This window comes from Ochotona princeps, chromosome 4 (assembly GCF_030435755.1).
Source record: "Ochotona princeps isolate mOchPri1 chromosome 4, mOchPri1.hap1, whole genome shotgun sequence".
In the NCBI taxonomy this organism is placed as follows: domain Eukaryota; kingdom Metazoa; phylum Chordata; class Mammalia; order Lagomorpha; family Ochotonidae; genus Ochotona; species Ochotona princeps.
The window spans coordinates 428,515-456,381 of NC_080835.1; the positions used below are offsets into that span (position 1 = coordinate 428,515).

General features: G+C 64.7%; 5 protein-coding genes across 5 annotated transcripts; 2 read left to right on the forward strand and 3 right to left on the reverse strand.

Annotated features, from left to right (window-relative positions):
* Positions 1-860: 860 nt before the first annotated feature.
* Positions 861-1,890, reverse strand: LOC131480141 (cell cycle exit and neuronal differentiation protein 1-like). The gene has a single exon (XM_058662631.1). The coding sequence runs from the start codon at positions 1,822-1,824 to the stop codon at positions 1,381-1,383; it is 444 nt and encodes a 147-aa protein (XP_058518614.1). The 5' UTR covers positions 1,825-1,890; the 3' UTR covers positions 861-1,380.
* Positions 1,891-3,632: 1,742 nt separating this feature from the next.
* On the reverse strand, positions 3,633-6,354 carry LOC131480146 (mitochondrial glutamate carrier 1). Its single transcript, XM_058662636.1, has 9 exons — positions 6,268-6,354; positions 6,047-6,172; positions 5,890-5,945; positions 5,296-5,386; positions 4,972-5,090; positions 4,639-4,813; positions 4,390-4,544; positions 4,223-4,298; positions 3,633-4,143 (listed from the first exon to the last, which is right to left on the reverse strand). Exons 1-9 carry the CDS (start codon positions 6,285-6,287, stop codon positions 3,990-3,992), a joined length of 972 nt encoding a protein of 323 aa, XP_058518619.1. The 5' UTR covers positions 6,288-6,354; the 3' UTR covers positions 3,633-3,989.
* A 2,389-nt stretch (positions 6,355-8,743) lies between these two features.
* LOC131480147 (p53-induced death domain-containing protein 1-like) lies at positions 8,744-13,714 on the reverse strand. Its single transcript, XM_058662637.1, has 16 exons — positions 13,553-13,714; positions 12,947-13,319; positions 12,345-12,758; positions 12,030-12,239; positions 11,896-11,950; positions 11,605-11,806; positions 11,400-11,525; positions 11,128-11,307; positions 10,907-11,054; positions 10,701-10,836; positions 10,475-10,625; positions 9,815-9,938; positions 9,621-9,739; positions 9,441-9,554; positions 9,155-9,354; positions 8,744-9,077 (listed from the first exon to the last, which is right to left on the reverse strand). Exons 2-16 carry the CDS (start codon positions 13,242-13,244, stop codon positions 8,819-8,821), a joined length of 2,736 nt encoding a protein of 911 aa, XP_058518620.1. The 5' UTR covers positions 13,245-13,319; positions 13,553-13,714; the 3' UTR covers positions 8,744-8,818.
* A 7,578-nt stretch (positions 13,715-21,292) lies between these two features.
* LOC101532105 (large ribosomal subunit protein P2) lies at positions 21,293-22,808 on the forward strand. Its single transcript, XM_058662648.1, has 4 exons — positions 21,293-21,443; positions 22,039-22,087; positions 22,507-22,605; positions 22,698-22,808. The coding sequence occupies exons 1-4, from the start codon at positions 21,321-21,323 to the stop codon at positions 22,772-22,774; spliced, it is 348 nt and encodes a 115-aa protein (XP_058518631.1). The 5' UTR covers positions 21,293-21,320; the 3' UTR covers positions 22,775-22,808.
* Positions 22,809-23,689: 881 nt separating this feature from the next.
* Positions 23,690-27,285, forward strand: LOC131480148 (patatin-like phospholipase domain-containing protein 2). Its single transcript, XM_058662640.1, has 9 exons — positions 23,690-23,993; positions 24,882-25,114; positions 25,189-25,254; positions 25,455-25,664; positions 25,803-25,863; positions 26,132-26,308; positions 26,397-26,529; positions 26,620-26,742; positions 26,813-27,285. Exons 1-9 carry the CDS (start codon positions 23,807-23,809, stop codon positions 27,093-27,095), a joined length of 1,473 nt encoding a protein of 490 aa, XP_058518623.1. The 5' UTR covers positions 23,690-23,806; the 3' UTR covers positions 27,096-27,285.
* The last annotated feature ends 582 nt before the right edge of the window (positions 27,286-27,867 follow it).

Below are 27,867 nucleotides of genomic sequence, written 5' to 3' on the forward strand. Positions count from 1 at the left end.
CCGGCACCTCTGGCCGCGCCTGCTCACAACCCGGAGTGCCAGGGTACCCCTCTGCTGTCTCTAACTTGGCCCTGGGCTCCCCTGGCCTGTTCCAGGCAAGAATCCGGCCCAGCAGGGCTGCTTGGCTAGGCTGGGAGTGTCCCCACAGCTCTCCAAGCTCACTCCTCAGGTAATGGGAGGGAAGGGAGGAGCAGGTCCTTGTGGGCTGAGGGGCCCCAGAAGATAGCCAAGTGCTGGGACCCCTGGCCCTGTGCAGCCTTGTCCTTGCAGCAGCTGGGCACTGAGCAGCAGGTGCAAAATTCTCTTTCAAATTATGAAATAAATCTTTAAAAAATACACTGACAAAAAAGGGCTGGTGTAGGAGGGGTGGTCTGGGGCAGGTGGTAGGTGCTGTCCCCTTCTGCTTGGGCCCAGATGGACACAGGCTGGGGTCTCTGAAGACAGGTTGCAGGAGCACCCCAAGGAAATGCCAGGGACACAGCCCACCATTGGGAGCACCGGCAAGCCTGGCCTGCTGGAACCTGCCTCCCCCTCCCCAGCTCCAGGAAGCGTCCTGCTGCCTTCTCCCATGCCCTCCCTGGTCTCCATCCACACCATGGCAGGGAGCCCAGGCCTAGGGGTCAGTGCTGCAGAGGGGCTATGCCCACTGGGCCCAGGGCTCCCAGCAAGGCTGAACCCATCAGGTCAAAGGACACTGGCTGGGGAACAGCCAGGACACAGGGTAGGGGTAGCGTCCCCACCTGTTGTCCCTGAACGCCCAGGGTGTGGTTGCATGTTCCTGGGAGGGGAGCCCCTCCCTCCCAGTGCAGGTGAGAGCAGTGTGTCAGCCCCTCCCCCATGTGCAGGCGAGAGCAGCCCAGTGTCAGATAACAGAGTTTATTTCAGCCCTGGCTTCCCCTTGGGCAGGTTTCCATGGGCACCAGACAGGTGTGGGTGGGCAGCCCCTCCCTCAGCGTCCAGTGCCAGGTTGGGACCACATGTGCCTAGAGGCTGGGCAAGGTCCCCCTGCAGGCTGGAAGAGGCTGTGGGCGTGGGTGCCGGTTGCCAGCCAAGCGGTCTACTCTACCAGAATTATTGCATGTATACGCTTGTGAGACAAGGGGCAGGAAGCAGTCGGGGAGCAGGAGTGAGGGGTGTGCGCTGCGGGGCAGGCTCGCTGGAGACACAGAGCAGGAGAGGGACGACTGAGACAGCCACACCCTTTAATGCCCTGGGCCCTAAGCAGGCCAGCCCACCTCCAGTGCCCAGGCCGGACACATGCTTGGCTCCCTGCAGCCTGGGAGGGGCGTGCTGGGGCGTGTGTGCACGCGCGCGTGTGTGTGTGGCGGTCAGCTCTGCATGCATTATGCTCCAGCTCGGTACAGGAAGTGGCGCTGGGCATCATTTCTTCCGGGCCAGAAAGGCCACCCCTAGGATCAGGGCCACGGCTGCCACAGCCACACCCCCGGCCACCAGCAAGGGAGTCAAGTTCTCCAAGGGCCAGGCCCGGCCCCCTGAGGCGCTGGCCACTGGCTCTTCTTCTTCGGCCCCATCTGCAGGGCCCTTGGGCTCCGGGGATGCCTCAGGGCTGCCAGGGGCCACAGGGGTCGGCTTCAGGTTGCTGTGGTTGTTCAGAAGAGCAGGGTCGGCCTTGGCTGGGGCTTTCTTGGTGGCTGCTGAGGCAGGAGTGGGCGGCCCCTGCTTCTCAGCCTGCCCCTCCTTCTTAGTGGGCTTGCCCGAAGTAGCCTTGCTGTCACCGGCCGGGGAAGCCTTGGCCTCAGCGGTGGCCTGGGGCGCCTTGGTGTCAGGCTTGGGGCTGCCGGCTCCCTTCCCTCTAGCCTCCATGCCGGTGGTGCAGCCGGTGTGTGGGATGGGCAGTAAGTTCAGCACGGCTGGGCCCAGAGCATGATATGGGCCTGCAGGAGACACATGGGGCGGGGGCAGGGGACAAGGATTCAGCTCCCGGGCAGCCCCCACCTCTTGAGCCCGGGAGACCCCACCCGGCTCTGTGCTCCCATCCCTCCAGTGCGCGTCAGACCCCTCTCCTGCCTGGCCTCTGCTGGCTCCTGCTGCCCCAAGTTGTATGCCGGCTGTGGCCATACATGGGGGAGGGCAGGGCACGGTACATGCCCATATCCTTCTGGCTGGTGCTGGGCAGAATGGGCAAGCTGGCAGCCGGGGGCTGTTGCTGGGAGTCGGCCCAAGGCCAGGGGACCACACAGACCCAGCAACAAGGCCTCCCGGACGGCCTCCTCTGCCGGGAGCTCAAGGTCAGAGAGTTCCTGCTGTCCCCTGGGAGTGTTTGTCGCGCAGGTGGGCACAGGGGCGTGGAGATGGGGCCCAGACCCGGCCATGCAGAGCCCGGCGTTCCTGCAGCCCAGGGACCACCTGTCAGCCTCCGGTGGGAAGATGGGGCCAGTCTGCCAGGCCACGCTCAGATCTGCCACCCCTTGCTGAAGGTCACCTGAAGGTCGCAGTGTGAGCAGGGCAGGGTGTCCGCCCAGAGGCCTGGCCGCTGCCCCACGTCCCAGGGCCCGACGGCTGCCCTTCCCCCGCCCCGCCCGTGGGTGCCCGGGGTGCAAGGCGCAGGGCTCCGTTCCCTCGACTCCCTCCGTCCTGGCTCGGGCCTCCCTCCAGCCGCCTGCCGCCTCCCGGAGCCGCAGGGCCCCGCCGAGCCCCGCGGCCTTCCAGCCCGGGCGCCTCCCTCGGCGCGCCGGCCGCGTCCCCGCCCGCCGCCTTACTGCGTCCTGCGGCCCCGCAGCGCTGCGCTCCCTCCCGCCGGCGCGTCTGCGATGCGCGGAGCCCGGGAGTTGCCCACAATGCACCGCGCAGGACCGGCGGCGCATCCGCCCCGTGGGCGTGGCAGGAGCGACGCAGCGGGGCCCGCCCACCTCAGATGACCCGGGCTCCGCCCCTAGAGGTGTGGTTTAGGCAGCTCTGAACGCCCCGGTTCTGCCCCCCCATGGGCGTGGCCCGAGCGGCTCCGTGGGCTGGGTTCCGCCCCTAGAGGCGTGGCTTAGGCAGCTCTTGCCGCTCCTGCCCCGCCCCCCGTGGGCGTGAGTCTTTGATGGCCTGGCTCCGCCCCCGTGGGCCTGGCCCGAGTGGGGCGTGGACAGACGTTTCCAGACTCTGGGGGGGTTCCTTGGAGGTGGCCAGGTGACCATTTGGGCTCCACCCTTCCCGCTGCACCCCTACACACAATTCTGAAGCCAGGCATCTACCTACGTAGAATATTTATTTATCCTCTTACATGACAAGACACAAAAGTTACTTCTTAAAACTCTTCAAAGGAAAAAAATAGACTTCTATAAGCAGCAGCACAGCTTCCAAGGTACAGGTGTTGCGGCAGGGGCAGTCCCGGGGCAGCCGACAGCACCAGCACGTGGGGACACTGAGCAGCACAACCAAGAGGCGGGCACGGGGCCCAGGACAGGGAGCGACAGGCAGGGCGCCCACCTGCCCACTCCCAGGGCGAGGGCCAGGACGGCGACATCTCTGGACTGGGCTGGGGCAGCCAGCATACGGGCTCAGCCATGGCGCTCCTGAGGGGCCTGGCCAGCGGAGGGCTGGGGGACACACCCTTCACATGTCAGGGTCCCACAGGGTGGGCGTGACGTCCCTCTCTCCTCCAGGGCCACCCAGGAGGGGGCTGGAAGGTGGACGGACAGACGGACGGGGATGGGCGCAGCAGGTTCAATAAATAGGTTTGTGCCGGTCCCCTGAAGGGTCACGAGGACCTCAGAGATGAGAGCCGATTGGCTGAGCCACCTGGCACAGCCCCGGCGGGAGCCCCAGCAGAGACCAGCTCTGTCCCTGGGGCGGCGAGCCAGACACGACTGGGGCAGGGCTGGCCGGAGGAATGTCAAGATTTCCACATTTTTCTACATAAATAGGACGCTGGTCCCTATGCCTGGGCAGGCGAGGCTCGTGGGAGTGCCACCCGCGTGGACCCTGCACCACTCACCCCCAGGGTGGGGGTACTCCCTGGGCTGGCCGCTGCATGGTCCGGCTCAGGCCTGGCGGGCCGGCAGCAGCCCCAGGAGGGACTCCGCAATGCCCAGGAAGTAGACCACCTGCGCAATGCCAAACAGCGGCGCGATGACCAGGGCGCGGCAGTAGGCACCCTTGAGGAAGGCCGTTGGGCCCTCGTGCTGCCAGATCTTCCTGTGGGGCAGAGAGGAAGGTCAGGCTGCTCAAGCCACGCCCCAGCCTGCCCGCCCGCCCGCCGTGGGGCCCGGCCCACCTGGCACAGTCCACGATGCCCGAGTAGGTGTCCTCATTCACCCCACGCTGCAGCGACTGTAGACGCGTCTTTACCACTGCGAAGACCGGCAGGTGAGCGAGGGACCCCCGCTCCCCCAGCACACCCCTTGGAGTCCCCCCCAGGAGCCCCCGTCCCCCAGCACTGACCATCACAGGGGTTGACGGCCACCGCGGCCGCGCTGCCAGCCACGCAGCCGGCCAGGAAGGACACGTAGAAGGGCGACTTCTCCTCACCCGCCGGGCACCCCAGCTGGTTCAGGTTGGCAAAGAGGGGGAAGTAGACAATGGAGAAGGGGACGTCCCTGTGGGGGGGAGGGAGACCCCAGGTGACCCTGGGGGCAGCAGCAGGCCGGCACCCCTGCCCTGTCCCCCGCACCTGAGCAACACAGTCCCCACCTGAGCAGCGTGGCCCCCAGGCCCTTGTAGAGGCCAGCGATGCCGTGGCTCCGCAGCAGGTCCCGGGTCAGCTGGACAGCCGTGGGCCGGGGCGCAGCGGGGGCCTCCACTGAGGGCTGGACGCCACCCTGGGCCGAGAGCTGGGCCTGGGCAGCCAGGATCTTCCTCTGAGCGGCTGGGGAGAGGGGCTGCTGTCACTCCTTGGAAGGGCTGGAGCAGGGGCCAGGCAGCTGCCCTCCCCAGCCCCCACCCCCAGGCCCGGCCCCTCACCAATGCGCCCCACATCCTGCAGCTGCCCTCCCCAGCCCCCACTCCCAGGCCCGGCCCCCTCACCAATGCGCCCCGCATCCTGTAGCTGGATCTTCAGCATCTCCATGGGCGTGGTCACTATCACCTGGCACGTGCCCGCCCCACAGCCGGCCAGCATCTCCTTGGGCAGGGTCAGCGGCTGCCTGGCACAGTGGGGCGGGGCCCAGTGAGGAGGGGAAGATCAGTCCCCTCCCCAGTGAGACCCACACTGCACTTGGGGACAGCAGGATCGGGGTGTAGGGGTGCCCTCCCGGCAGCTGACAAGACCCACAGAGGACTCGGACAACTGCACCTCTTGCGCTGAGTGCCTAGAGTTACAGAGGACCAGTCCCACCCCGGGCCTCTCACCCATCCTTGGAGAGCTGGTATCGGAAGAAGTCGTTGGCTGCCAGTTTGATAGCCTTCTCGGGGGTGACCAAGGTCAGGTTCACGGCGGCCCCTGTGGGCCACACAGCGCTCAGGAGGGCGAGGGGCAGTAGACGGGCTCAGGGGCTCAGGCTGGAGGCCCGGTCAGCGCAGCCTCTTGGCTGGCACAGCCCCATCCTGGCTGCTCTCTGCTGCCCGCTTTTGCCCTCTCACCCACATTCGGGTCTGGCTGGTGCCAGGGGGCGGGACTGGCAGGGCCAGTGCAGTCGGGCATTCACCCCCGCTTCCACCTCCACTTCCCCTCATCTCCGGTGCCAAGGGCCAAGGACGCTGGACCCCAGCGCCCAGGGCTGCCGGCTTCTGGGCGAATCCCGGCCTTGTTAGTCCCTAAGCTGCTTTGCCGTGATGACAACCCCCCCCCCGTCTCCAGGCACAGATGGGGTCCTGCCTGTGCCAGAAGGCGAGCGGGGGGAGGCACAGAGCCACGCTGGGCACCAAGGGCCTAGGTGGGCCAATGACAGCTGCCACTCAGCAGGGACCACCCCTCCCCATGCACCCTGCAAGCCCCAGCCTCACCCCGGTACATCCCGAAGTAGCCCTCGGACCGAATGGTCTTGATGAGGCAGTCGGACCTGTGGCCAAGAGGGATGAGGTGAGCTGGGGGTTGGCCCCAGTGTAGGCTGGGGACCCGCAGTGACGGTCCTCCCTACTGCCCCACCTGCCGGGTACTCACATGCTGGCATACATGCGCTGGCCATTCTGCTGGTTCTGCAGCCGCGTCTTGGCCAGGTCAATGGGGAACACGCAGGTGACCCCAATGAGGCCCGCAATGCCACCATTGATGAGCTTGGCGGGAAGGCTGTGTGGATGGAGGGGGTGTCAGACCCACTCCCTGCCCTGCAGAGGGGCCTTGGGAGCCAGGTTGGGGGTGCGGGATCCAGGGGTGGGGCTCACCTGATCTGTTTCTCAGCCATTGAACCCCAGCACGGCACGACCAACAGCAGAAGCCAACAGCGAGGGCTGAGGGGGCAAGGTGGCAGAGGCGGCAGAGGGTGGGTGGGTGTGGCTTAGTGTGGTGCTGGGCCCCACCTTCAGGGACCACCACAGTGTCAGTTACCACCACGGGCAGCTGGGTCCTGGAGGAAGGCCGGGAATCAATGGAGCCCCCAGCCTCCTGCGCCATACCCACCATCTAAGGCCGGAGATGCTTGGGTAGGGGAGGCGGCTCCTCATGGCCACCCACCCCTGGGCCCCTCACCATGTCCTCCCGGCTGGCCTTCCACAGCACACGCTGGCGCTCATGTGCACACGGCTCGAGCTCCAGCTTTTAAAGGGCCAGGCCACCCTGGGGGACAGTGGCACGGGCCAGAGTGGCTGCCTGAGGACCTCGACCCTGAACCAGCTTGGCTGGGACGGCCACCACCCCCACCCTGAGGATGCCGAGCTGGCCCCTGCCGCCTCAGGATGGGCCTGGGGGTCCTCAGCATTCCTGGTCAGCTGGGCTAGACGAGGCTGGCCTGGGGCTCCCAGGAGCTGCCCCCCATCCACTCTGCAGGAGAGGGGGTATCCCCCACCAGCCGTCGGCTGGGACTTCCCAGGGAAGGCAGCGAGGTGATGGGTGGGGGGCTCCTGGAGCCCTGGACCCGCTCCTGCCGCTGTCTCCCCCCTCCCGAGGTCAGCAGTGACAGACTCACCAGCAGCTGGCAGCTCGGGGAGCTCACACGGCTCGTGACCACCCCCAGGTCCCTCGCAGGGAGCCACCTCCCGGCAGATAAAGCCGGCAGCAGAGGGGGAGGCGACGGGCCTCGGGATTGGCCGCGGGGCGGGGTGGGGCGGGCTGTGGGGAGGGGGGCAACTTTCTCTTTCACTTTAGGCAGCTGGGGCTCCTGGCAGCTTCTGGGAGAGGCAGGAGGGCTGGGGGCGTCCCACACACCAGGGACTGCAGCCCCCGGCCACGGAGGTGTGTGTGGGGGTCCTGGCTGCAGCCGCAGGGGGCCGAGTGCAGCATCACCTCCCGGCCTGGCACCCTGGGGAGGCGCCGGCTCCCACCTGTGCCTATCAGTCAGGGGCAGGTGCCCAAGGGCAGGGGAGGGCTGGCTGGCGGCCACCCAGGCCGTGCACACCTGGCAGGTCCAGAGGGCAGGGAATGGGGCACTCTGCGGCGCCAGGGCCAGGGTCAGGACCACATCCTTCGCCAGCCTCTGAACTTTAACCCGGCCCCTCCCCCACCCCACCTGCCTCTGGAGGTGCGGAGAGGCCTCAGCCGGCTCTGCCAGCTGCCCTGGGGCCTTCTGGGGCGAGGTCTGTCCCCTCACTCTGAAATCCCTCCCAAAGGGTCTAGTCCAGCCCCCGTAGAGCCGTCCTTCCCTGGAGGGGCACTAGAAGTCAAGGGCATTACAGGGTGGAGAGGCAGGAGGGTCCTCCCACCGAACGGAGCCATCAGCTGGCAGGGCCTTCCTTTGCACTTCGCCCCCTCCCTGCCCTTAGGTGAGCTGGGGAGAAGCGGCTTGGGGATACCTGGGGCGACGCCGCCTTGCCCAGGAAGGGCGGCCAGGGGTGAGGCCCGGGGCGCTTCCCACACAATCGCTCCCGGCTGGCTGGAAGGCCCGGAAGGGGTCCTGGGCGGCGCCGCGCCCCAGCGGTGGACAAAGGAGATGCGGGCCCCGCCTGGCCACGCACGCGTCCACACCCGTCCGCGGGGGCCCGCGAGTGCGCCCCGGCACGACCTCTCGTGCGCTCGGGCCCCAGGCGCCCACCCGCGGGGACACGTGTGCGCGGGGAGCGCGCCCGGCACAGCCGGGGCCGAGTACGGCCTCCCACACCCGGGCGACCGAGGGGCCGGAGCATCCGCCGGCCCAGCACCCGCCGCGGCCACCCCGCGCGCCCCAGCGGGCAGCAGCCTCCTCCCCCGCCGCGGCACCCTGGCCGCACCCGGGCGAGCGCACGCGGCCGCCCCGCAGGCACTCACCGCGCTCCGCCGCCCGCCGCCCGCCGCGCCGCGCGCCCGCCTGCACCGAGACGGGGAGGCGCGTCTGCTCGGGGCCGCGCGCGCTCCGCCCCCGGCCCCGGCCCGGCTCGCGGGCTCCGGCTCCCCCTCCCGGCCGCCGCGGCCACTGCGCCGCCACCACCTGGGAGCCCTCTGGGCCTGCTGCCCGCACCGCAGGGGCGCAAGTGTTGGTGGAGCGCGTGAGAGGGGTGCTCTGGGAGAGGAGGGGTCCCGCAGCCAGCTGGGGGAGTTGGGAGGGAACATAGGCCCAGCGGGACAGCAAAGGCGATTTTGTATCGGGCTGGCTGCTATTTTGTAACGCCGGTGGGATGTGTGGCGCTCCTAGGAGGGTGTCCTGGGCACAGGGCCACCCCTGACCTTCCAGCTCCCTTCCACCCCTCAAATAAAGCCAGCTGCAACAGAGACAACAGCGCGTGTTTTTTGCACACAGAACACCAAGGCTTTCATGGAGGGCCCCGCCTACCCCAGCAGGTCAAGTCCAGGGCCACGTGGCCAAGCCTAGGCCTGGGCAGGCTCCGCAGCCGGTGCAGGGCTGGGGTCAGCTGGAGAGGGGTCCTGCCCGGCCAGGCCTGTGCGCCGGATGCTGTCCTGGTACTTGCTGTGGCCAAGGTCCAGGATGGCCCGAACCTCCTCTGCCACGTCCCGCCGGCCGCTCTGCTCCAGGGCCGTCAGCAGCTGCCCCACGGCCCCCGGCTGCCCAGCCTGGCACTCAGCCCAGGAGAAGAGCATATGGCGGATCTGCCCATCCAGGTCGTCCCTGGGAGAGGAGGAGTGGTGACCACGAGTCCAGCAGGCTGAGGCCCAGCTCTCCCGGCTCCTGGCCCCGTCCCTCACCGGAAGGCGTGGCGGATGCGCTGCAGCTGCTGGTGGGGGAGGCCCAGGTGCAAGGCCACGGTGGGCCAGTCGGGCCCCAGGCGAGCTGCCACACTCAGCAGGTTGCTCTGGGTCAAGAAGCCGGTCTCCGCGTCACCCAGGTTCAGAGGGGCCAGGGAGAGTCCAGCACCCTGCTCTGCCCTCGTGGATGCCCGTAGCCTCTGCGGGAAGGAAGGTGTGTAGGGAGCCCCACCTCCCTGCCCTGCCCGCAAGCCCGCCCCCAGCACGCCATGGGCCGTGTCCGCACCGGCAGTTTGAGGGGCAGGGTAGCCATCCACAGGTCATCTGCACCCTTCCTCCGCCGGGCGGCCTCAGCCTCCGCGGGGACCTCGGTGGGCACTGTGCCCCGGTAGAAGGACACCTGGGGGGAGGGGATGTTCAGAGCTCTGGGCAGCCTGGGGGCCCGTGCCCGACCCCAAGCACACACCTGTCCCCGCACATCCTGAGCGCGGCGGTCCAGGGCTGTAGTCACATACACCTCCTTCACGTTCTTGAGGTGGGAGTAGAAGACAAAGCAGACTCTGCCCCCCACGCAATCGGGCCGGTCTGGGGGCGAGCAGCGGTCAGCTGGGGGTGAGCGCAAGGGGTCCCAAGGGGTCCCTGCCTGGGCTCAGAGCCTACCGGCGTCCACCTCAATGCCCCGCTCGAAAGCTGCAAAGAACTTCTCGCCCTCAAACAGCTCCACGGTGTCCGAGGGCTCTGGGCCGCGGTACCGATCCAGCAGCCGCTTCAGGGCAGCGTCCACCTGCGGGGAGCCCGAGCTCCTGGGACCTGGCCCCACCACACCCCCAAGGCTTCCCAGTGAGCCAGGCCTGCACAGCCCCCACACTGCCCCGGCCCCCACAATCTCCCCACTGCCCCCCCTACTGCCCTGGGCACCCAGTGTCACCCAGGTCCCCACTGCCCCCAGAGCTTCCCCACTGCCCCAGCCCACCACAACCTCCCCCAGCCCCCCCACTGCACCGGCCCACCACAACCTCCCCCAGCCCCCCCCACTGCCCCGGCCCACCACAACCTCCCCCAGGCCCCCCCCACTGCCCCGGCCCACCACAACCTCCCCCAGGCCCCCCCACTGCACCGGCCCACCACAACCTCCCCCAGCACCCCCCACTGCCCCGGCCCACCACAACCTCCCCCAGCACCCCCCACTGGACCCGGCCCACCACAACCTCCCCCGGCCCCCACAGCCCCCACATTGCCCCAGCCTACCACAGCCTCACCGAGCCCCCCACACTGCCCTTGGCACCCACAGCCTCCCCCAGGCCCTCTACACTACCCTACCTTGTCCCGGGGCAGGCACTGCAGGAGGACCTGCTCAGGGTCCCGGCGTCGCTGCAGCGCGATGAGGTTCACGCGGTGGAGCCGCAACCGCTCCCAGGCCTTGCGCGCCAGCTCCCCAACACAGGTCTTGGTGGTATACCACAGCCAGTACCTGGGGGGCCGGGAGTGAAGCTAGGGGGCTCAACACACAGGGAGGGGGCTGAGGGAGCGGGCGGGGCACACTGACCAGGAGAAGTGGGTGACCTGGAAGCGGGCATACAGGTGGGTGAGCTCCAGCCCCACCCCCGCTGTGATGTCGTCCCACGAGGCTGCGGGAGGGGCCAGGTGTAGCAGGTGCAGGCGGGAGCGGTCCAGACTGAGGCCTGGGTGGGGACAGCAGCTGAGGCCCCCCGGCCAGGTCCTGGGGCCAGGTCCCAGCCGGCTGCCTCTTACCTGTGAGCCCGGCCGGCAGAGGCAGCTGCACAGTGACCGGCTGCAGGAAGGCAGAGCCGCCACTGAGGGACAGGCACAGCAGGGGACTCACAGCTGCCTCGGGTTCCCCCAGGAGGGCTCGCAGCTCCCGGCCAGCCATGTGTACCACCTGCAGTGGACAGGGCCCCTGAGCGTCCGTGTGCTGGGGAACCCTTGCTGCCTGCGGCCCAGCCGACCCATACCTGCATGGACACACGGCGAGGTTCCTGAGTGGCCCCCGGGGGGAAGGTGACCTTGACCCCGGGATGGCCCGAGGAACACAGCAGCGTCCCCTCCGGTGGCACCAGGCAGGCATCAGACACGGGGCGCAGGACTGCGAGGAACCATGAGAAGTGGGGCACCTGGCAGCGGGCCCAGAGCCACTGGGACAGCAAGAGGCAGAGGAGACGCTGTGAGAGCAGCAGGCAGGGGCCGGGGCTGCCCACTGACCCCACCTAGCCCGGGCAGTTCTCACTTGGGGTGCCTCCTTCTCCAGGTGGGTTTCCAGGTCACTCCAGCTGCTGTCACTCCAGGTCCTGACCACCACCTCACGCCACAGCCGGGTCCGAGGGGGCACGACCCGCAGCCACAGGCTCACGTCCTGCGGAGGCAGGGTGTGTGAGGGCTGGGGCCCAGCCTGCGGCCGTGTCCCCACTCAACCTCCACCATCCTTGTCATGCCTTCTGGAAGACGAGCCCGTGGGGCCGCAGCTCCAGGACACCGCTAAGCAGGGAGTCGTGGGGACCCAGGGGGGCCAGGCCTGGCTCCGGCAGCCACAGCTGGTAGTAGATGGTGACAGGGGCCGCAGTGGCCCCTGCTGGGAACCGTAGGCGGACACCACTGGCCAGGGTCACACAGCAGCCTCGGGGGGTCACCAGGAAGCTGAGGAAGGAAGGGCGTGGGTCAGAGGGCAGCGAGAGGCCCCTGGGGACAGGGTAGAGAGAGGGTGTCCCTCACCTACCACCCCCTACCTGTCCACATCCGAGGTCAGGGACAGCCGGGGCATTTCTGGCTCCAGGGGCCTCCCTGTGGGAGGAGTTGATAGGTGCTGGGGTTGGTGCCAGGCCTGGGGGCCCACCTGTCACCTGCCTTGGTGTGGGCCTACCTGGGGGGCTCGGGAGGCCTGGGGAGGCCTCGCCCAAGGGGTTGCCCTTCAGATGCACAAAGGGGGCGTCCCGTAGCTCGACAGGCACATCTCGGAGCTGGTTGTCTCGCAGGTCCAGCTGAGCCAGCAGTGGGAGGCCCGCCAGGCTGGCGGGCACGGAGGTTAGACGGTTGCTATGGAGGGTGAGGACCCGCAGGGAGCGCAGCCCAGCTGTGAACGGGCGGAGAGCAGTGGGCACTGGCTAGCATGAGCAGCCCGTAGTCCGCAGGGGACAAGGGGTGCTGCCCGCTGGTCTGGGGCTCTGCCGCCACTCACCCAAGGACGCGGGAACGGCCTGCAGTGCGTTGGACGCCAGGTTCAGCTCAGAGAGGCTGCAGAGGCCTGAGATGGCAGGGGGCAGGGCGTCCAGCAGGTTCCCCGAGAGGTCGAGACGCCGCAGGCTGGTCAGCGCGCCCAGCGTGGTGGGCAGTGCCTGGAGCTGGTTGTGTGCGGCCGAGAGGAAGGTGAGGGCAGAGAGGGTGCCCAGAGCCTCAGGCAGCTCCGAGAGGTGGTTGTAGGAGACCAGCAGCGCATCCAGGCCACGCATGTGTGGGATGCAGGCCGGCAGCGTCCGCAAGCTGTTGAAGCTTAGGTCCAGGTGGGCCAGGCGGGCCAGGCCGCCCAGAGCGGCTGGCAGTGTGGTCAGGGTGCCCGGGAGGCAGGCACCCAGTGGGTCCCGGCGCTGCCCTCCTGGGGAGGGGCAGGGGTCATGGCCTTCAGCGCCAGGGCCCCAGCCCCCAGCCCCACCCAGCAGCCCTCCCCATCCTGAGCTGTAGCAGGTACTGGACAGTGCGGGCCGTGCTGCCCCGTGCACGCTGGGTCAGCTCAGCAGTGCCCCTGGGAAGGCAGGGTCCAGGACAGGAGGCAGGTAGGCTCACCTGTGAGGACCAGGGAGCGGAGGCGGGGCAGGTGAGTGGGCACCAGGGCCAGGGCGGCCTCCAGCAGCCTGGGGTCCTGGTGGGGGCTCAGCCGCAGGAACTCCACCTGCTGCAGCTCGGGGGCCGGCTGGGCACAGAGGCGCAGGAGCCGCCGGCAGCCCCCGGGCTGCAGGTCCAGGCTCAGTCTGTTCCCGGCCAGGAGAGGAGGTGCGGCGGGCTCGGCCTCTGCCGCCTGGGCTGCGGCAGCATCTGGGGTGGCAGCTGCCGCGGGCTGCAGCCCCTCCGCCTCTGTCGCCATCACCCGCCGGCTGTCCTCGGGGGACGGGCATGTCCCAGCTCGCAGGCCAGGCCTGCTCGGGCAGGCCCCGGGAAGCTGCGGAGCCCAGGAGAGGAGGGGGTGAGGGCAGCCCGGCCAGCGCGGCTGGGGCGGTGTGATCGCTCTGGGGACTGTGCGCCCCTTGGCGGGGCGGCTCGGAGCCCCTGGCCTTTCCGTCATGAAGCTGGACCGCGCCTGCGCCCCCTCCCCGCCCACCCCGACCTGGGGTCCGAGCCCACTTTGGGCGCCCGCACGCATCGGCTGGGAAGGAGCGGGGCTAGGACCCTCACCTGCCGCGCGGGTGGCTGGGCCCGGGCGTCTGAGAAGCGGACGTGGTGAAGGACCCGAGGTGAGAGCCGCCTGGTGGCTTCGGAGTGACCACTGCAGGGAGCTCTGGGCTCAGCCGGGAGAGCGCGCAGACCGGCGCCCGGGCCGGCTTCCCGCTTCCCGCTTCCCGCGCGCAGGCGGGGACTCCGGGCTCCGCCCCGTCGGTCACGCCCCGCGCAGGGGCGGGGGTCAGCGGTCAGCGGTCAGCGCCAGGCCCGAGGCGGCGTCGCCGCGGGGAGGCTCTCCGGGCACCAAGCCACAGCCAGGGGCAGGTGCCCAGGAACGGGGCTTGCTGGTCCTGCCCCCTCGCAGGCTCCAGGAGAGAGAAGGCTCCAGTCCAGCAGCTGGTACCCTGCCCAGGCTTGGATGCAGAGACCCCGACTGCACCTCGTCCAGCCGGGCAGCGCCTGTTAGTTCCCGCCCCTCGCAGGGCTGGGTGGACGTGCGCCCAGTCTCCTGGACCCTGAGCTGGGGCCAGGCGGAGGCTGCGTGCAGTCACCCACGGGGATGTTTTCACTCCTGGAGTGTGTGGGGTGGGCTTGATGCCCCTGGTGGGAGGCCCGCGTCCCACACCTAGGGTCCTAATCCTGCTTCTTCCATGCACCTCCAGTACTGGGGTCGCCAACACCCACCTGGGGGCCCAGGCTGGACGCCTGGCTCCTGGATTTGGCCTGGCCCAGCCCTGGTTGTTTCTAGAATTTGGGGAGTAAACCAATGTTTGGAAGAGCTTGTCTCCTAAATAAAATGAAAATAAAAATTGAATAACCACTTTGAAAGACAGAGAAGAGGAATGATTTTTATTTTTTTATTTTTTTTAAAGATTTATTCAGTTTATTACAAAGTCAGATATACAGAGAGGAGGAGAGACAGAGAGGAAGATCTTCCATCTGATGATTCACTCCCCAACGGAGCCGCAACGGCCGATGCGCGCCGATCCGATGCCGGGAACCTGGAACCTCTTCCGGGTCTCCCATACGGGTGCAGGGTCCCAAAGCTTTGGGTCGTCCTCGACTGCTTTCCCAGGCCACAAGCAGGAAGCTGGATGGGAAGTGGAGCTGCCGGGATTAGAACCGGCGCCCATATGGGATCCCGGGGTGTTCAAGGCGAGGACTTTAGCCTCTAGGCCACGCCACCGGGCCCAGGAATGATTTTTAAAGATTGACCGTTGTATATCTGACTTTGCAATAAAAATAAATAAATCTTTTAAAAAGAGATTTGTTGGAAAGGCAGATTTATGGAGAGAAACATCTTCCATCACTGGCTCACTCCCCACATGAACCAGATCCAGGCCTGGTGAGTAGCAGGGGCATGGGTACCCAAGTCGCCCACCCGCCACACCCCAGGGCGTCACTGGCAGAAGACAGCCTCAGGAAGGGGTGGGACCGAGTCACCTCCCACTCAACATTGGCACCTGGGGGCTCAGCTCTGCCCACAGCCTGCGGTTTCCAAGGTCTGCTGGGCTGAGGCTTCCTGGAGTGGGGTCCCCTGGTGCCTCTCCTGGGGCATTGTGCTCAAGGGTTGTGCCAAGGCGTGAGAGCTTCCTGTTGGTGCCAGCGCCAGGCTGCAGCGGGTTAACCATCACTGCAGCACCAGTACCCCATGTGGGCACCGGTTCGTATACCAGCTGTTCCACTTCCCTTCCAGCTCCCTGCTCATGGTCCAGGAAAGCAGCCAGTGCCCTGGCCCATGGGCTTGGACCCTGCACCCATGTCAGAGACCTGGAGGAACTTCTCTAAGACTCTCATGACCAGAAAAGAATTCTAGGCCAGGTTGATCCAATCACATGTTTTGAAGTGTTCAGGGCTGGCGCTGTGGAGTCACGGGGAAGCCAGTTTGGGCTGACCTGCGGTGTTACCATCCCATGGGGCTGCTGGTTTGAATCCCAGCTGCCTCCCTCAATTCAGTTCCCTGCCCGTGCATCTGAGAGGCACCAGGGACAGCAAGTGCCTGGCCCTGCACCTGCATGGGAAACCCAGCGGAAGCTCCTGGCTCCTGCCTTCAGATCAGCTCTGCTCTGGCCGTGGTGGCCATCTGGGGAGTGAGCCAGTGGATGGACAACCTTTCTGTCTGCCTCTCCTTCTCTGTAAATCTGAGTTTCCAATAAAAAGCAAATAAATCTTTTTTAAAAAGATGTATGTTTTCCCTGCTGTGGACAACTGCCCAGGCTGCCTTGCACCTTGGCAAGTTTCACACTGCTGGGAGAGAAGCTCCAGGGGCTGGCAGGAACTCTGGGCCTGCTTGATGCGAAATGTGGGTTAATTATACATCTACCAGCATATTTTTTTTTCTTGAGATAAGAGAGGAAGACAGCGAGCTCCGAGCCCAGGACACGCTATCTTGTCCCCCACGCGGGGGGCGGCAGATTGCCTGGGAACATATTGGAGTAGGAACAGCTGGGGGCATATTTTCAGGAGAGAAGTGACTTCTGGGGGCTTCCATGGACCAGCCTACTGTGTTCACAGATAGTCACAGCAATGGACAGGGTGGTTTAGAGAGGGCCTGTGTGGGTCAGGGCCCAACAGCCGCCCAGGTAGGGGACCCCCTGGCACACAGAGATGCCTGGCTGGGCTAGGCCACAGTACCCGCCTGCCAGTGTCGGAGCAAGGGGTCGCAGTACACACCATAGAAGCGGGTCTAAGGGCAGGTCCTGCAGGAGACTTGTAGGCTGGCTTCTGTGGGACTGCGGCACCCAGGGCTTATGAGGAGAGCTGGGGAGGTGGGAAGATTAATGAATCTACCAAGTCCCCTGGCTCTAAACGCTCTTGGCCACGTCAGGATGTCTGGGAGTCATCAGAGGACCGTCCCCTCGTCGGGATGTGTGGAGGTCATCAGAGGACCGTCCCCTCATCGGGATGTCTGGGGGTCATTGGAGGACCGTTCTCCACCCACTGGGTACTGCTGTACGCTGACAGCAAGAAGAGGTCCCTCCCCTGGGGTGACGCGCATCTCACCCACCTTCCTCTGTGCCTGACCCTTCCTCATTAGGGGCCCACATGGGCATGCATCCCTCTCAACTGTGTAAATAGCAAAAACCAAAAACAAAATATTAAAAAGGTTGCTTTTGGTCGTGGGCTTCCGTTACTCTAGCACTGTGGACTCTTGGCCTCCCAGTGCCTGGGGGCTCGCTGACTTCCCACAGACAGACACAGGAAAGCACCACACACAACGGTGTGGTATTGCAGTGACTGGTACCCCAGTAGCACTAAGCAAGCTTCGACCTAAACTCCACCAGCAACAAGGTGGGAAGGGACGTTTACTGAGAGCTCAGGAGCTAAACTCATACAAAGAACTGCCCACCTGCTGGTCTATTTGATTTGACCAGGAGCAGAGACAGAGCAGCAGATCCCAGATGGGCAGTGTGGGAACAGGGTGGATTTTACACCCCATTCTGCCCCCTACAGCCAAATCGGGCGCCATTTTGTACAGTGTGGAAAAATTTCAACCCTGCAGGGACAACAGTGAGCTGTGCATGTGCTGAGCTGGGAGCAAACTTACTGAACTCAGTGCATTGCAGTGGTCCCACAGGAAAATAATATTGACTAGGGCATCGTACGGGTCAAAATAGGTCCGGGCAGCCCTCAGACCTGAAGGCCAACAGGTTCTGGCAAGATCAGCACCACCAACAACCTAGCTATATAGGACACCTGGTGTCTCCCTCATCCTGGGACCTACTCCAACCGGAAGTGGGAGAAAGGTTGTACAGATAGCGGTGCAGCCTCAGCATGGTATCACAGGAGGCGGGGAGTGGTGAGGCAGGAGCTGGGGCTACTGAGACCATGGTGGAAATCTAACATAAGAACCCAGACCTGGAACTCGCTGGAGGGAGCGGCACAAGTGACTGCAAACAAAGAGCTGAGTACCAACGGCACTAAATAAAACCGAACTGTAGACGTGTGGGTGGCAGAGCTTAGAAACCTGCCCCAAGCAGAAGGCTCTGCTAACCAGAAGTACCATGCCCCAGAGCAAAAGAAGAGACAGTGGCACAATGACCATTACTGAAGACTGCCCTGCAAAGGAGCAAAAGCCTTTGCCAACCTCAGACTTCACTGAGGGAGACATCGAGCAAATGGAGGGTACAAAATTCAAAACACTTGTTATAAAGCCTCTTATCAACAATGAGAAGTACATAAAGCAGGAGTTCAAGCAATTTAAGGAATCTGTTACACAGGAAATGAATCAAATGAAAGCTGATATATCAGAAATGAAGAATATGGTGAAGCAAACTAAAAGTACAGAGGAGAGTCTCCAAAATAGAATGGAGGAGGCAGAAGAAAGAATCTCAGAATTGGAAGGTATTTCCTGTCACCAAGAGGAACAAACAAAAAGCTGGAAGCAGAGCTGGGTTAAGCTAAAAAAATGTATTGAAGAATTGAAAGATACTATTAAAAGGCCAAATGTAAGAGTTATGGGAGTCCCAGAAGGTGCAGAAAGAAAAACTGGGATTAAGGGTGTGTTCAATTAAATAGTAGGGATTTTTTCCCTAATCTAGAGAAAGAATTCAGAAACAAGATCCAGGAGGGGCACAGAACTCCCAACAGGCCTGGTTAAAAGTGATCTTCACCACGACACATGATAATCAAGCTCTCTTCGATTGGAACATAAGGAAAAGACCCTTAAATGTGCACGTGAAAAAAATCAACTGACATATAAAGGATTGCCAATTAAACTCACAGGAGATCTCTCACAGGAAACTCTACAGGCCAGAAGAGAATGGAGTGACATATTCCAGATTCTAAAAGAAAAAATTGTCAACCCAGGATAATGTACCAGCAAAGCTTTTCTTTGTCTTTGAAAAGGAAATAAAATTCTTCCACAGTACAGAAAAGTTAAAAGAATTTGCCTCTTTCAAACCTGCGCTACGAATGATACTTCAAGATGTTCTCTTGACAGAGAAGAGGAATAGCACCCACCAAAACCAAAGGCAAATGTGAAGAACATCCCAGGAAAATGACAACAGAAGACTAAATCAATGGACAACCCATTGCTAAAACGACAGGGTCAAATTACCACCATTTACATTCATATTAACCTTGAATGTAAATGGCTTAAACTCATCCATCAAATGTCACAAATTAGTAGACTGGATTTAAAAAAATCCTAAAACCCATCTATTTGTTGCCTGCAGGAGGCATATCTCACCAACAAAGATCAGCGGAAATTGTATTTCATAGATTTTTAAAAATTTATTTATGTTTATTATATTTTTGACAATCTTTACATAGTTAATTACGGTAAAAAGTTTCAGGGGCTATAGGGAAGTGGGTAAGACTATTATGTCCATATTGTTTCCTTCTTGTATCTGAGGTAAAGGGGGATATTGAGGCAGAAGCCCCACCCAGTCTCCCACCCACCCCAGGTCCCGGATGTGGGACATGCTCTGAGATCCTTGCTCAAGTGGTTTTGATAGTTCATTAGCTATGAATCGCTGCCATTTTCGCCACTCCAAGCACGATGAGGTCGTTGAAGAATCCACTGATTGACATAGTCCATCATAGAGCCTTCATTTGTCCAGTATTTCACTGCCAACATATAGCTGAGGTGGTTGATTGACTTGTTCTTTCTTCTGTCTTTTCTTGGTTAGGGTTCTGAGTCCAGCAGTTCGATTGGGGAGATCCCCAAAGAAACTTTGAGGTGTTCCCAGACCAGATTCTTGTATGTTGTAGCAAGCACAGGGCCCGGCACAGTCTATCGCCACGATCAGCTGGTGGTTGCAATTACTGGGTTGGTTCTGGTTTCAGTCCCGACATCCACTGAAACCAATGTGTGTTGCAGTCCAGCCTGGTTCTGCCCAGAACATACTCGGCCCTCACATCAACCAGTGGAAGCTGCAGCCTAGTCGGAGCGACCCACAATAACCCCCACCAGGCCCGCCCCCTACCCTGGTTTGCCAGTATGTATAGCAGACTAGTCCAGTCTGTCCCACATCCCATTTGGCTCTCATACTTGTCGATGGGTATTGAAGCTTGGTTCTATCTAACCAGCTCAACTATGCAGCCCTCACGGATGTTGTTGAGTGCCTCTCTGTCTAGCCACACCAGCCCCCGTACTAGTTTTCATGCCCTCCCACGAAAGTAGTAACCCAAGAGGGAGGAGCCCACTATTTCCCTCCCGGGTCTCTCTCAACCCTTGTTTATGTACTATTCGGGTGGTTCTGTGGGTTTGACTTGACATAAAGATTTTAATTTTTTTTTTAAGTTTCATCTTTTCAAATAGATCATACAGTAGCATCCCTTTCTTCAAGAAGGTTCTTGATTTTCATTTCTTCAGTGACACGTTAGTCATTCAGTAGCATGTTATTTAACTTCATGGTATTGTTCATTTCTTTTTCCTTCCTGTTGTTGTTTCAGTTTTGTAGCTTTTCGTTTAAGGGGATGTACAGTAACCGTGTCATGGAGACTATCCTATCCAGATGTGAGGATACAATGCAGTAGGCATCTGTACTTCCAGACAAAGAGGGGCTCCCAGTGAAACTGTTCACTCTATCTTGACAATAGGATGCTGGACTCCTCCACCGTCCATGCCCGCAATGATGGACATATGACTGTGCATGAAGAACTATACTTCAGTAGTGATATAGGGGAACTCAGTGATGGGGGGACTGGGGAGGGGGTGTGGGAAATCCCAGGGCCTATGGAACTGTATCATAAATAATAATAACGACAATGAAGGCTATGAAATAAAAGTAAAAAGGGTATTTATTTCTACTGGAAAGGCAGATGTGCACAGCTGTCCCATCTCCTGGTTCAGTCCCCCAAGGCCCCGAGGTTTCGGGCCGTTCTCTGCTCGCCCAGCGGAGCAGCCGGGACGCGAACCCGTGTCCACAAGGGCTGCGGGCCCGCGGTGGTCAGCTCAGCGCCGGGGGAAGGACGGGAGGCCGGACGCCATGACGGCGGGGAGGGACCGGGAGGGACCAGGAGGGACCCGCAGACGGGGAGGGACCGGGAGGGAAGCGCGCACCGCCCAGCCGCCCCAGGCCCAGCACAACATGGACGCCACGGCCTCCGCCCGCCGCCTCGGCCGCGGGGCACCCTGGGATCTGCAGTCCGCGCCGCGCGGCATGCTGGGAGCTGTAGGCGCCGCGCGGCACGCCGGGAGCGCGGGGCACCTGGAGGCCCGGCCGGCCACCCACGCGCGCCGACCCCGCCGGGACCGAGGGCCGGTCTCCCCCTCGGCGCTCCGGAAAGGCCCGTCTCCCCCTCGGCCTGCCGTCCGTCCACTCCGGCCCGGCCCGCCTCGAGGGCGCCGCCGATGTCGTCACCGGACGAGTGGGCACGTCACTTGGCGGCGCCGCGCGCGGTGGCTGCTGGGACCGCGGTTTACCCCCGCCCCCCGCGTCGGCGTCTTCCTTTCCGCCGCGGACGGCGCCGAGGACGCACGCGGACGAGCGGGGAGGCCGCCGAGTGAGCCTGGGCACGGGGGAGACCGGGAGGGGTACCGGGGACCGGGAGAGGGGGTCGGGGACGGCGCCGAGGACGAGCGGGGAGGCCGCCGAGTGAGCCTGGGCACGGGGGAGACCGGGAGGGAGACCGGGGACCGGGGGAGGGGGTCGGGGGACCGGGACGGGGACAGAAGGACCAGGAGGTGCTCGGACGGCGCCCAGCACGCAGGCGACCCGGAGTGAGGGCGGCGGGGGGCGGAGGACGCCGGCCACCTGCTGGTCCTCCCGGGCACCGTGGTCCCGGCGGGGGAGGCCGTCCCGGCGCCCGGCGCCAACGGCGTCCTCTCCGTAGCATGCGCTACGTCGCCTCCTACCTGCTGGCCGCCCTTGGGGGCAACGCGTCGCCCAGCGCCAAGGACATCAGGAAGATCCTGGACAGTGTGGGCATCGAGGCGGACGACGAGAGGCTCAACAAGGTGCGGGGAGGGCGAGGGAGGGCCTCGGCTGCTGACCATCCCCACGTGCCCGCGAGGGCGGGGGCTGCTGACCACCCCACGGGTCCACAAGGGGCAGGGAGGGCGAGAGCCCGGGGCTGCTGACCACCCCACGGGTCCACAAGGGGCAGGGAGGGCGAGAGCCCGGGGCTGCTGACCACCCCACATGCCCACAATGGGCAGGGAGGGCGAGGGTGAGGGCCCGGGGCTGCTGACCACCCCACGTGCCCACAATGGGCAGGGAGGGCCGGGGGCTGCTGACCACCCCACGGGTCCACAAGGGGCAGGGAGGGCGAGAGCCCGGGGCTGCTGACCACCCCACATGCCCACAATGGGCAGGGAGGGCGAGGGCAGGGGCTGCTGACCCTCCACGTGCCCACAGTGGGCGGGGAGGGTGAGGGCCCGGGGCTGCTGACCACCCCACGTGCCCACAATGGGCAGGGAGGGCCGGGGGCTGCTGACCACCCCACATGCCCACAATGGGCAGGGAGGGCCGGGGGCTGCTGACCACCCCATGGGTCCACAAGGGGCGGGCAGGGCGAGGGCGGGGGGCTGCTGACTCTCCACGTGCCCACAGGTCATCAGTGAACTCAATGGCAAGAACATTGAGGATGTGATCGCCCAGGGTGAGTGCTGGGGGTGACCACGCCACGTCCGCCCTAATCCCTGTGGCCAGCGTGGCCTGCAGGCTTCGCTGGTGGACCAGAGCATGTGGGCCGCTCCCGCAGCCGTGGGTGCCGGGTGGTGTGCTCACGGGGCGGCTGCGCGGCCACAGGCCTGGCAGGGCTATCAGAAGTCCCCTGCCACGCCCTGGGGTGAGGGGGAAGGAGGGGGCCCAGTGACCATGGTCCTCTGGCCCGTGGGGCTCCAGCAGGGTGTTACCCACAGAGTCCTGTCCCTCTTGCCAGTGACTGGAGCCTAGGCCATCCCCACTAGGCTCCCTGGTCCCAGGCGTCAGTGGACACACATGAGGGCCTGTCCTGGGCTCGGAGCACACGTGGGGCGTGTATGTGTGTGCGGCCCAGCTCACCCGGTCTCCCCGCAGGCATTGGCAAGCTGGCCAGTGTGCCGGCTGGGGGGGCTGTGGCCGTGTCTGCTGCCCCGGGATCCGCGGCCCCTGCTGCCGGTGCGGCCCCTGCAGCAGGTGAGTGGGGGCTGCCAGTGAGTGGGTGTGGGCTGTTGTCCCCCCAACACCGCAGGGAGGACACCCCGTTCACACCTCTCCCCCCAACACAGCGGAAGAGAAGAAGGAGGAGAAGAAGGAAGAGTCGGAGGAGTCGGATGACGACATGGGGTTCGGCCTGTTTGACTAGATCCTGCGTCCCCCCAATAAAGCCTTTTATGTTACTTTCTGGTCTGAGCTGCTTGTCCTGGGGAGTCTGGGCGGGTGGGGGGATGCTCAGCAGGAACCCCGGGACCATCAGGGGTCAGTCCAGCAGCCTACATGGCAGGAGTGGGGTGTTGGGGTACCAGGCTCTGCCTGAGGCTGAAGGGCTGGGGTGACGGGTGGATGGGTACTGGGGATACCTGGCCGTCACACACTCTGGAATTGGGGCTTTGCCCACAGTTCATGTGGGAGCCAGCCAGGTCTCTGGGGAGCGGGGTGACGTGCGGCCAGCTGCCGGGGTTCCTGGAATCTCCCAACATGTTCCTGGCCAGGAGCCTCCTGGGGGACGGGTCTGTCCTCCAGAACCAGGGCAGAGGTGTCTGAGAACAGACCGGGAGGCCCTGCAGTTCTGTACCCCATTCCTGGAACCCCAAAGTTCCACCTGGGGTCTTTGTTCCCGACCACCACACCGTTCAAGGTCTCCCCTGCTTCCCCGTGGGGTGTCCCCAGGCCAGGATCAGGGGTGGGTGCGACCTGGTCCCTGTCCAGCTGTGCGTCTCCACCCCAAACTAAGGGTCCCCCGCCAGCCCTGTGGCCACAAGCGCACCCCCCAAAGTGCAAAGACCAGAATCAAGCGCGCCAGGACCAGGGTGGTTCTGGGGGCTCCCCGGCCAGGATGCGTGATGTCAGCGGGCGCCTCTGCTTCCGGGGCGGCGCTGGGGGAGGAAGGGGAGGAGGAGGAGGAGGCCGTGCGCCGGACACCCGGCCCGCCCCTCGCGGGTCAGGGACCCCCGGCCGACCCCCGCTTGGGCTTGGCCTGGTCCCCTCGGTTCGCAGGTGCCAGGCGCGGGGTGGGGGTGCGGTCTCGTGGGCGCGGCCGTTCCCCGCGCGCCCCCATTGGCCGTGCGCGCCGGCCCCGCCCCCGCCGCGGCCCCAAAGCGCCGCCCGCGCCGGCCTGGGCAGCGTCTCGGCTCCGGCGGCCGACACCGGAGTCCAGGGCCGCGGGCCGCCCGCCGCGATGTTCCCGCGGGAGAGCAAGTGGAACATCTCGTTCGCGGGCTGCGGGTTCCTGGGCGTCTACCACATCGGCGTAGCCTCCTGCCTCCGCGAGCACGCACCCTTCCTGGTGGCCAACGCCACGCACATCTACGGCGCCTCGGCCGGCGCGCTCACAGCCACCGCGCTGGTCACCGGCGCCTGCCTGGGTGAGCGGGGGTCCCGCCAGGGGCACAGGCTCCTCGGGGGGCGGCGCTGGTTTGTTTTGCTCCCGGGAGGGCACGGGCAGGTGCAGCCAGAGCTGCTTCACTGGAAAGAGAAAGAAGCTGGCCGGCGGAGCCCGATGCCGGAGGAATGCAGGATTCCTGCCCCTGGGCCAATAAGTGGCCGAGCCCCGGTGTGGGGCGGCCCCCTGCGGCCCGGGGCCCTTGGTGGAGGGGTCTGGGGGGCAGGTGGACGGTGCCGGTACTCCTGCCTACCTCCAGACCTGGGTGCTGGACTCCTGGGTGTGCGGGTGGGGCCTCTGGACTCTGGAGCCCCACGGTCAGTGATGCCCTAGTGGCCTGTCCACACACGCACTTCCGGCTGCCACATAGGGACCGTGTTTACAGCCCCAGGCCACCTCTGGGAGTGCCAGCAGGCACGTGTCCAGCAGCAGGCCGGGGTCCCCTCGTGACCTCTTGAGTCCTGCTACCCGGTCTGCCCCTGCCCACAGCCATCTCCCAAAGTGGCCCCAGGCAGGTCCTCAGCTCCGCCAAGCCACCCTAAGGGGCCCGATGGCCTGGACTGAGGACTTTGAGGCCTGGCCCCAGTCTGGGCCAAGTGGGTGACGGCGCAGCGCTCAGAGTTGAGCCTCTGCTGTGTCCCCAGTCCTGGGCTGATGCCACACCAGACCCGTGACTCATGGTGACAGGCGTTGGGCAATAGCTGGCAGAGGGCAGGTCCTTGTTTCTGCTGGCCAGTCGGCCCAGGCTCCTGGGGCCCTGCAACCCCTCTGAGGTCACTGAGGACACTACCTTGAGGCTGTGCTGGGCAGCTTGGGCGCGTAGCCCCCAGGGGTCGCCTGACCCCCTGATCCTGTGGCCTTGCCACCCCAGGTGAGGCAGGTGCCAACATCATCGAGGTGTCCAAGGAGGCACGGAAGCGGTTCCTGGGGCCCCTGCACCCTTCCTTCAACCTGGTGAAGACCATCCGTGGCTGCCTGCTGAAGACCCTGCCAGCTGACTGCCATGAGCGCGCCAGCGGCCGCCTGGGCATCTCACTGACCCGCGTCTCTGATGGCCAGAATGTCATCTTGTCCCACTTCAGCTCCAAGGAGGAGCTAATCCAGGTGGGTGCCCGGGTGAGGCCTCGTGGGGGGCGTGGGGAGCCCCAGGCCGGCTCACCAGCCCCTCCCGCCCCCAGGCCAACGTGTGCAGTACCTTCATCCCCGTGTACTGTGGCCTCATCCCTCCGGCCCTGCAGGGTGTGGTACGTAGCCTGTGGGCCTGGCCTGCACCCCTGGGACCGGGAGGGGAACTGCTCCCCGCCTGCCCCTGCCCTCTGCCTCACTTCCGGGTTGCTCAAGGGGCCCCGGGGCCCCTGCTTCCTGTGGCTGGTGCCCACTGGGGGAGAGGCCCCAGCCCAGCCACCCAGGGTCGGCCGTGACAGTGCTGTCTGCCGCTGTCCAGCGCTATGTGGACGGCGGCATCTCGGACAACCTGCCCCTCTACGAGCTGAAGCACACCATCACCGTGTCCCCCTTTTCGGGCGAGAGTGACATCTGCCCACAGGACAGCTCTACCAACATCCATGAGCTCAGGGTCACCAACACCAGCATCCAGTTCAACCTGCGCAACCTCTACCGCCTGTCCAAGGCGCTTTTCCCGCCGGAGCCCCTGGTGAGCGGGCAGGACGCGGGCAGTATGCCAACCACACCGGCCGTGCTGGGAATAGGCTAGGCCCAGACAGGCTGCTGGGTGGCGGCGAGGGGCAGAGCTGGTGCCCAGAGTGCTCAGGGTCCACCTTCCTGGCTTCAGGTGCTACGGGAGATGTGCAAGCAGGGTTACCGGGATGGCCTGCGCTTCCTGCGGCGGAACGGTGCGTGTGGGGTCGTGGGTGGGAGGAGTGCGGGACCGTGGGTAGGAAAGAGTGGCGCCCGCGGGGCAGGTCAGGGAGGTGTGTGTGGGGCCATAGGTGGGAGGAGTGTTTGCCCGCAGGGCCCGGTCGGGGAGGTGTGTGTGTGTGGGGGGGGCGGGGAGGCCATGGCCTGCTGCCCTCTGCTGGCCACTGACAGCTGCATCATGGGCTGCCCTGTCACCCAAGCCCTAACCCTAATCCTAACCCTAGTCTCTGCCACCCCCCCCAGGCCTCCTGAACCGGCCCAACCCCTTGCTGGCGCTGCCCCCGGCACAGCCCGAGCTCCCCGAGGACGAGGTCACCCAGGAGGTGGAGGCTGCAGAGGACTCGGCCCACGTGGGGGACTCGTCGCTGCCATCCGGGGAGGACCTCATCCTGGAGCACCTGCCGGCTCGGCTCAATGAGGGTGGGTGTGCGGGGAGGAGGCACCTGGCTGGGCCGGCCAGGCTCTGTTCCTCCGACCCACGCCTTCTCCCCTCTCCCTACTCCCACAGCCCTGCTGGAGGCCTGCGTGGAGCCCAATGACCTGATGGCCACGCTGTCCAACATGCTGCCTGTGCGCCTGGCCACCGCCATGATGGTGCCGTACACACTGCCACTGGAGAGCGCCGTCTCCTTTACAATCCGGTACTCAGCCCAGGAGGGGTTGCGGGGTGGTGAGGGACGTCACCCCGCACGCGGGGGTGGCCGGTGAGCCTGTCCGCCCTACTTCCCCAGCCTGCTGGAGTGGCTGCCCGACGTCCCTGAGGACATCCGGTGGATGAAGGAGCAGACAGGCAGCCTTTGCCAGTACCTGATGATGCGCGCCAAGCGGAAGCTGGGCAGCCACCTGCCTGCCGGGTGAGCCGCCGCCCTGCCTGCCTCCCGCGCGGCCAGGGAGCACCCGCTGACGCCCACCCTCGCCCCGCAGGTCGACGGAGCAGACGGAGCTGCGCCGCGCTCGGTCCCTGCCCTCCGTGCCGCTGTCCTGCTCCTCCTACAGCCACGCGCTGCCACGCTGGATGCGCGCGAACCTTTCCCTGGGGGACGCGCTGGCCAAGTGGGAGGAGTGCCAGCGGCAGCTGCTGCTCGGCCTCTTCTGCACCAACGTGGCCTTCCCGCCCGACGCGCTGCGCATGCGTGACCCCGTGGACCCCTCGGACCCTGCGGACCCCGTGCCTTCCCAGAGCCCTGCCCAGCCACCCCCTCGCTGAGTGCCCCAGCTCCCCGTGGTGGGCCCTGATGGGAGTGCTGGCTGGTGAGGTCTTACTCCCAGAACGGGCGACTTTGCTGTGAACCCCAACCCCACGGCCCCTCCCCAGGTGTACCAGTGGGGCGGGGGTATAGTGTCCTCCCTTCCAGGGGCGCCCCGGGGCCCTGCCTCCTGGGAACTTGGCACCTGCGCCTGCCCCGCGCCCTGCACAACTGTGTGAAGAAGTATTTATTTTCAGCAGAGCAGATGTAATAAAGGCCACGGCCCAGCTTCAGGCTGCGTCCCTCCCACACAGCTCCCCAGGCGCCTGGGGCCTGCAGCTGGGGGGGGGGCTGTCCTGTGGGCCAGGCACCATGGCCACCTGCCCGGCACTCTGCCCTGTGGCCTCCTGGCTGACCTGGCTGTGGTGGGACCAAGATCCTTGCTGAATTACAGCCAGGGTGTTTACAAAAGGTGGTGTTTGGGTGACGCAGCAGGGACATGCAGTCCACCCCGGGCTGGCCAGCTGTGGGCACAGGGCCTGGGCCGCATGGGATCAAGCTCCAGATCCACCCTGTGGCCAGCCCTGCAGCTCCAGCCCGGCTTGAGCCACCTCAGTGTCACCCCCACAAACTGCCTTGCTGTCACCCCCATGGCCCTCACCATGTCCCCAACGCTGACACCCCCATGGTACCCTCACTGTCACCTCCATGGCTCCTTCACCATCACCCTGTGGCCCCCTCACTGTGTCCCCCATGGCCCCTTGCCGTCACCCCCATGGCCTCTCACCATGT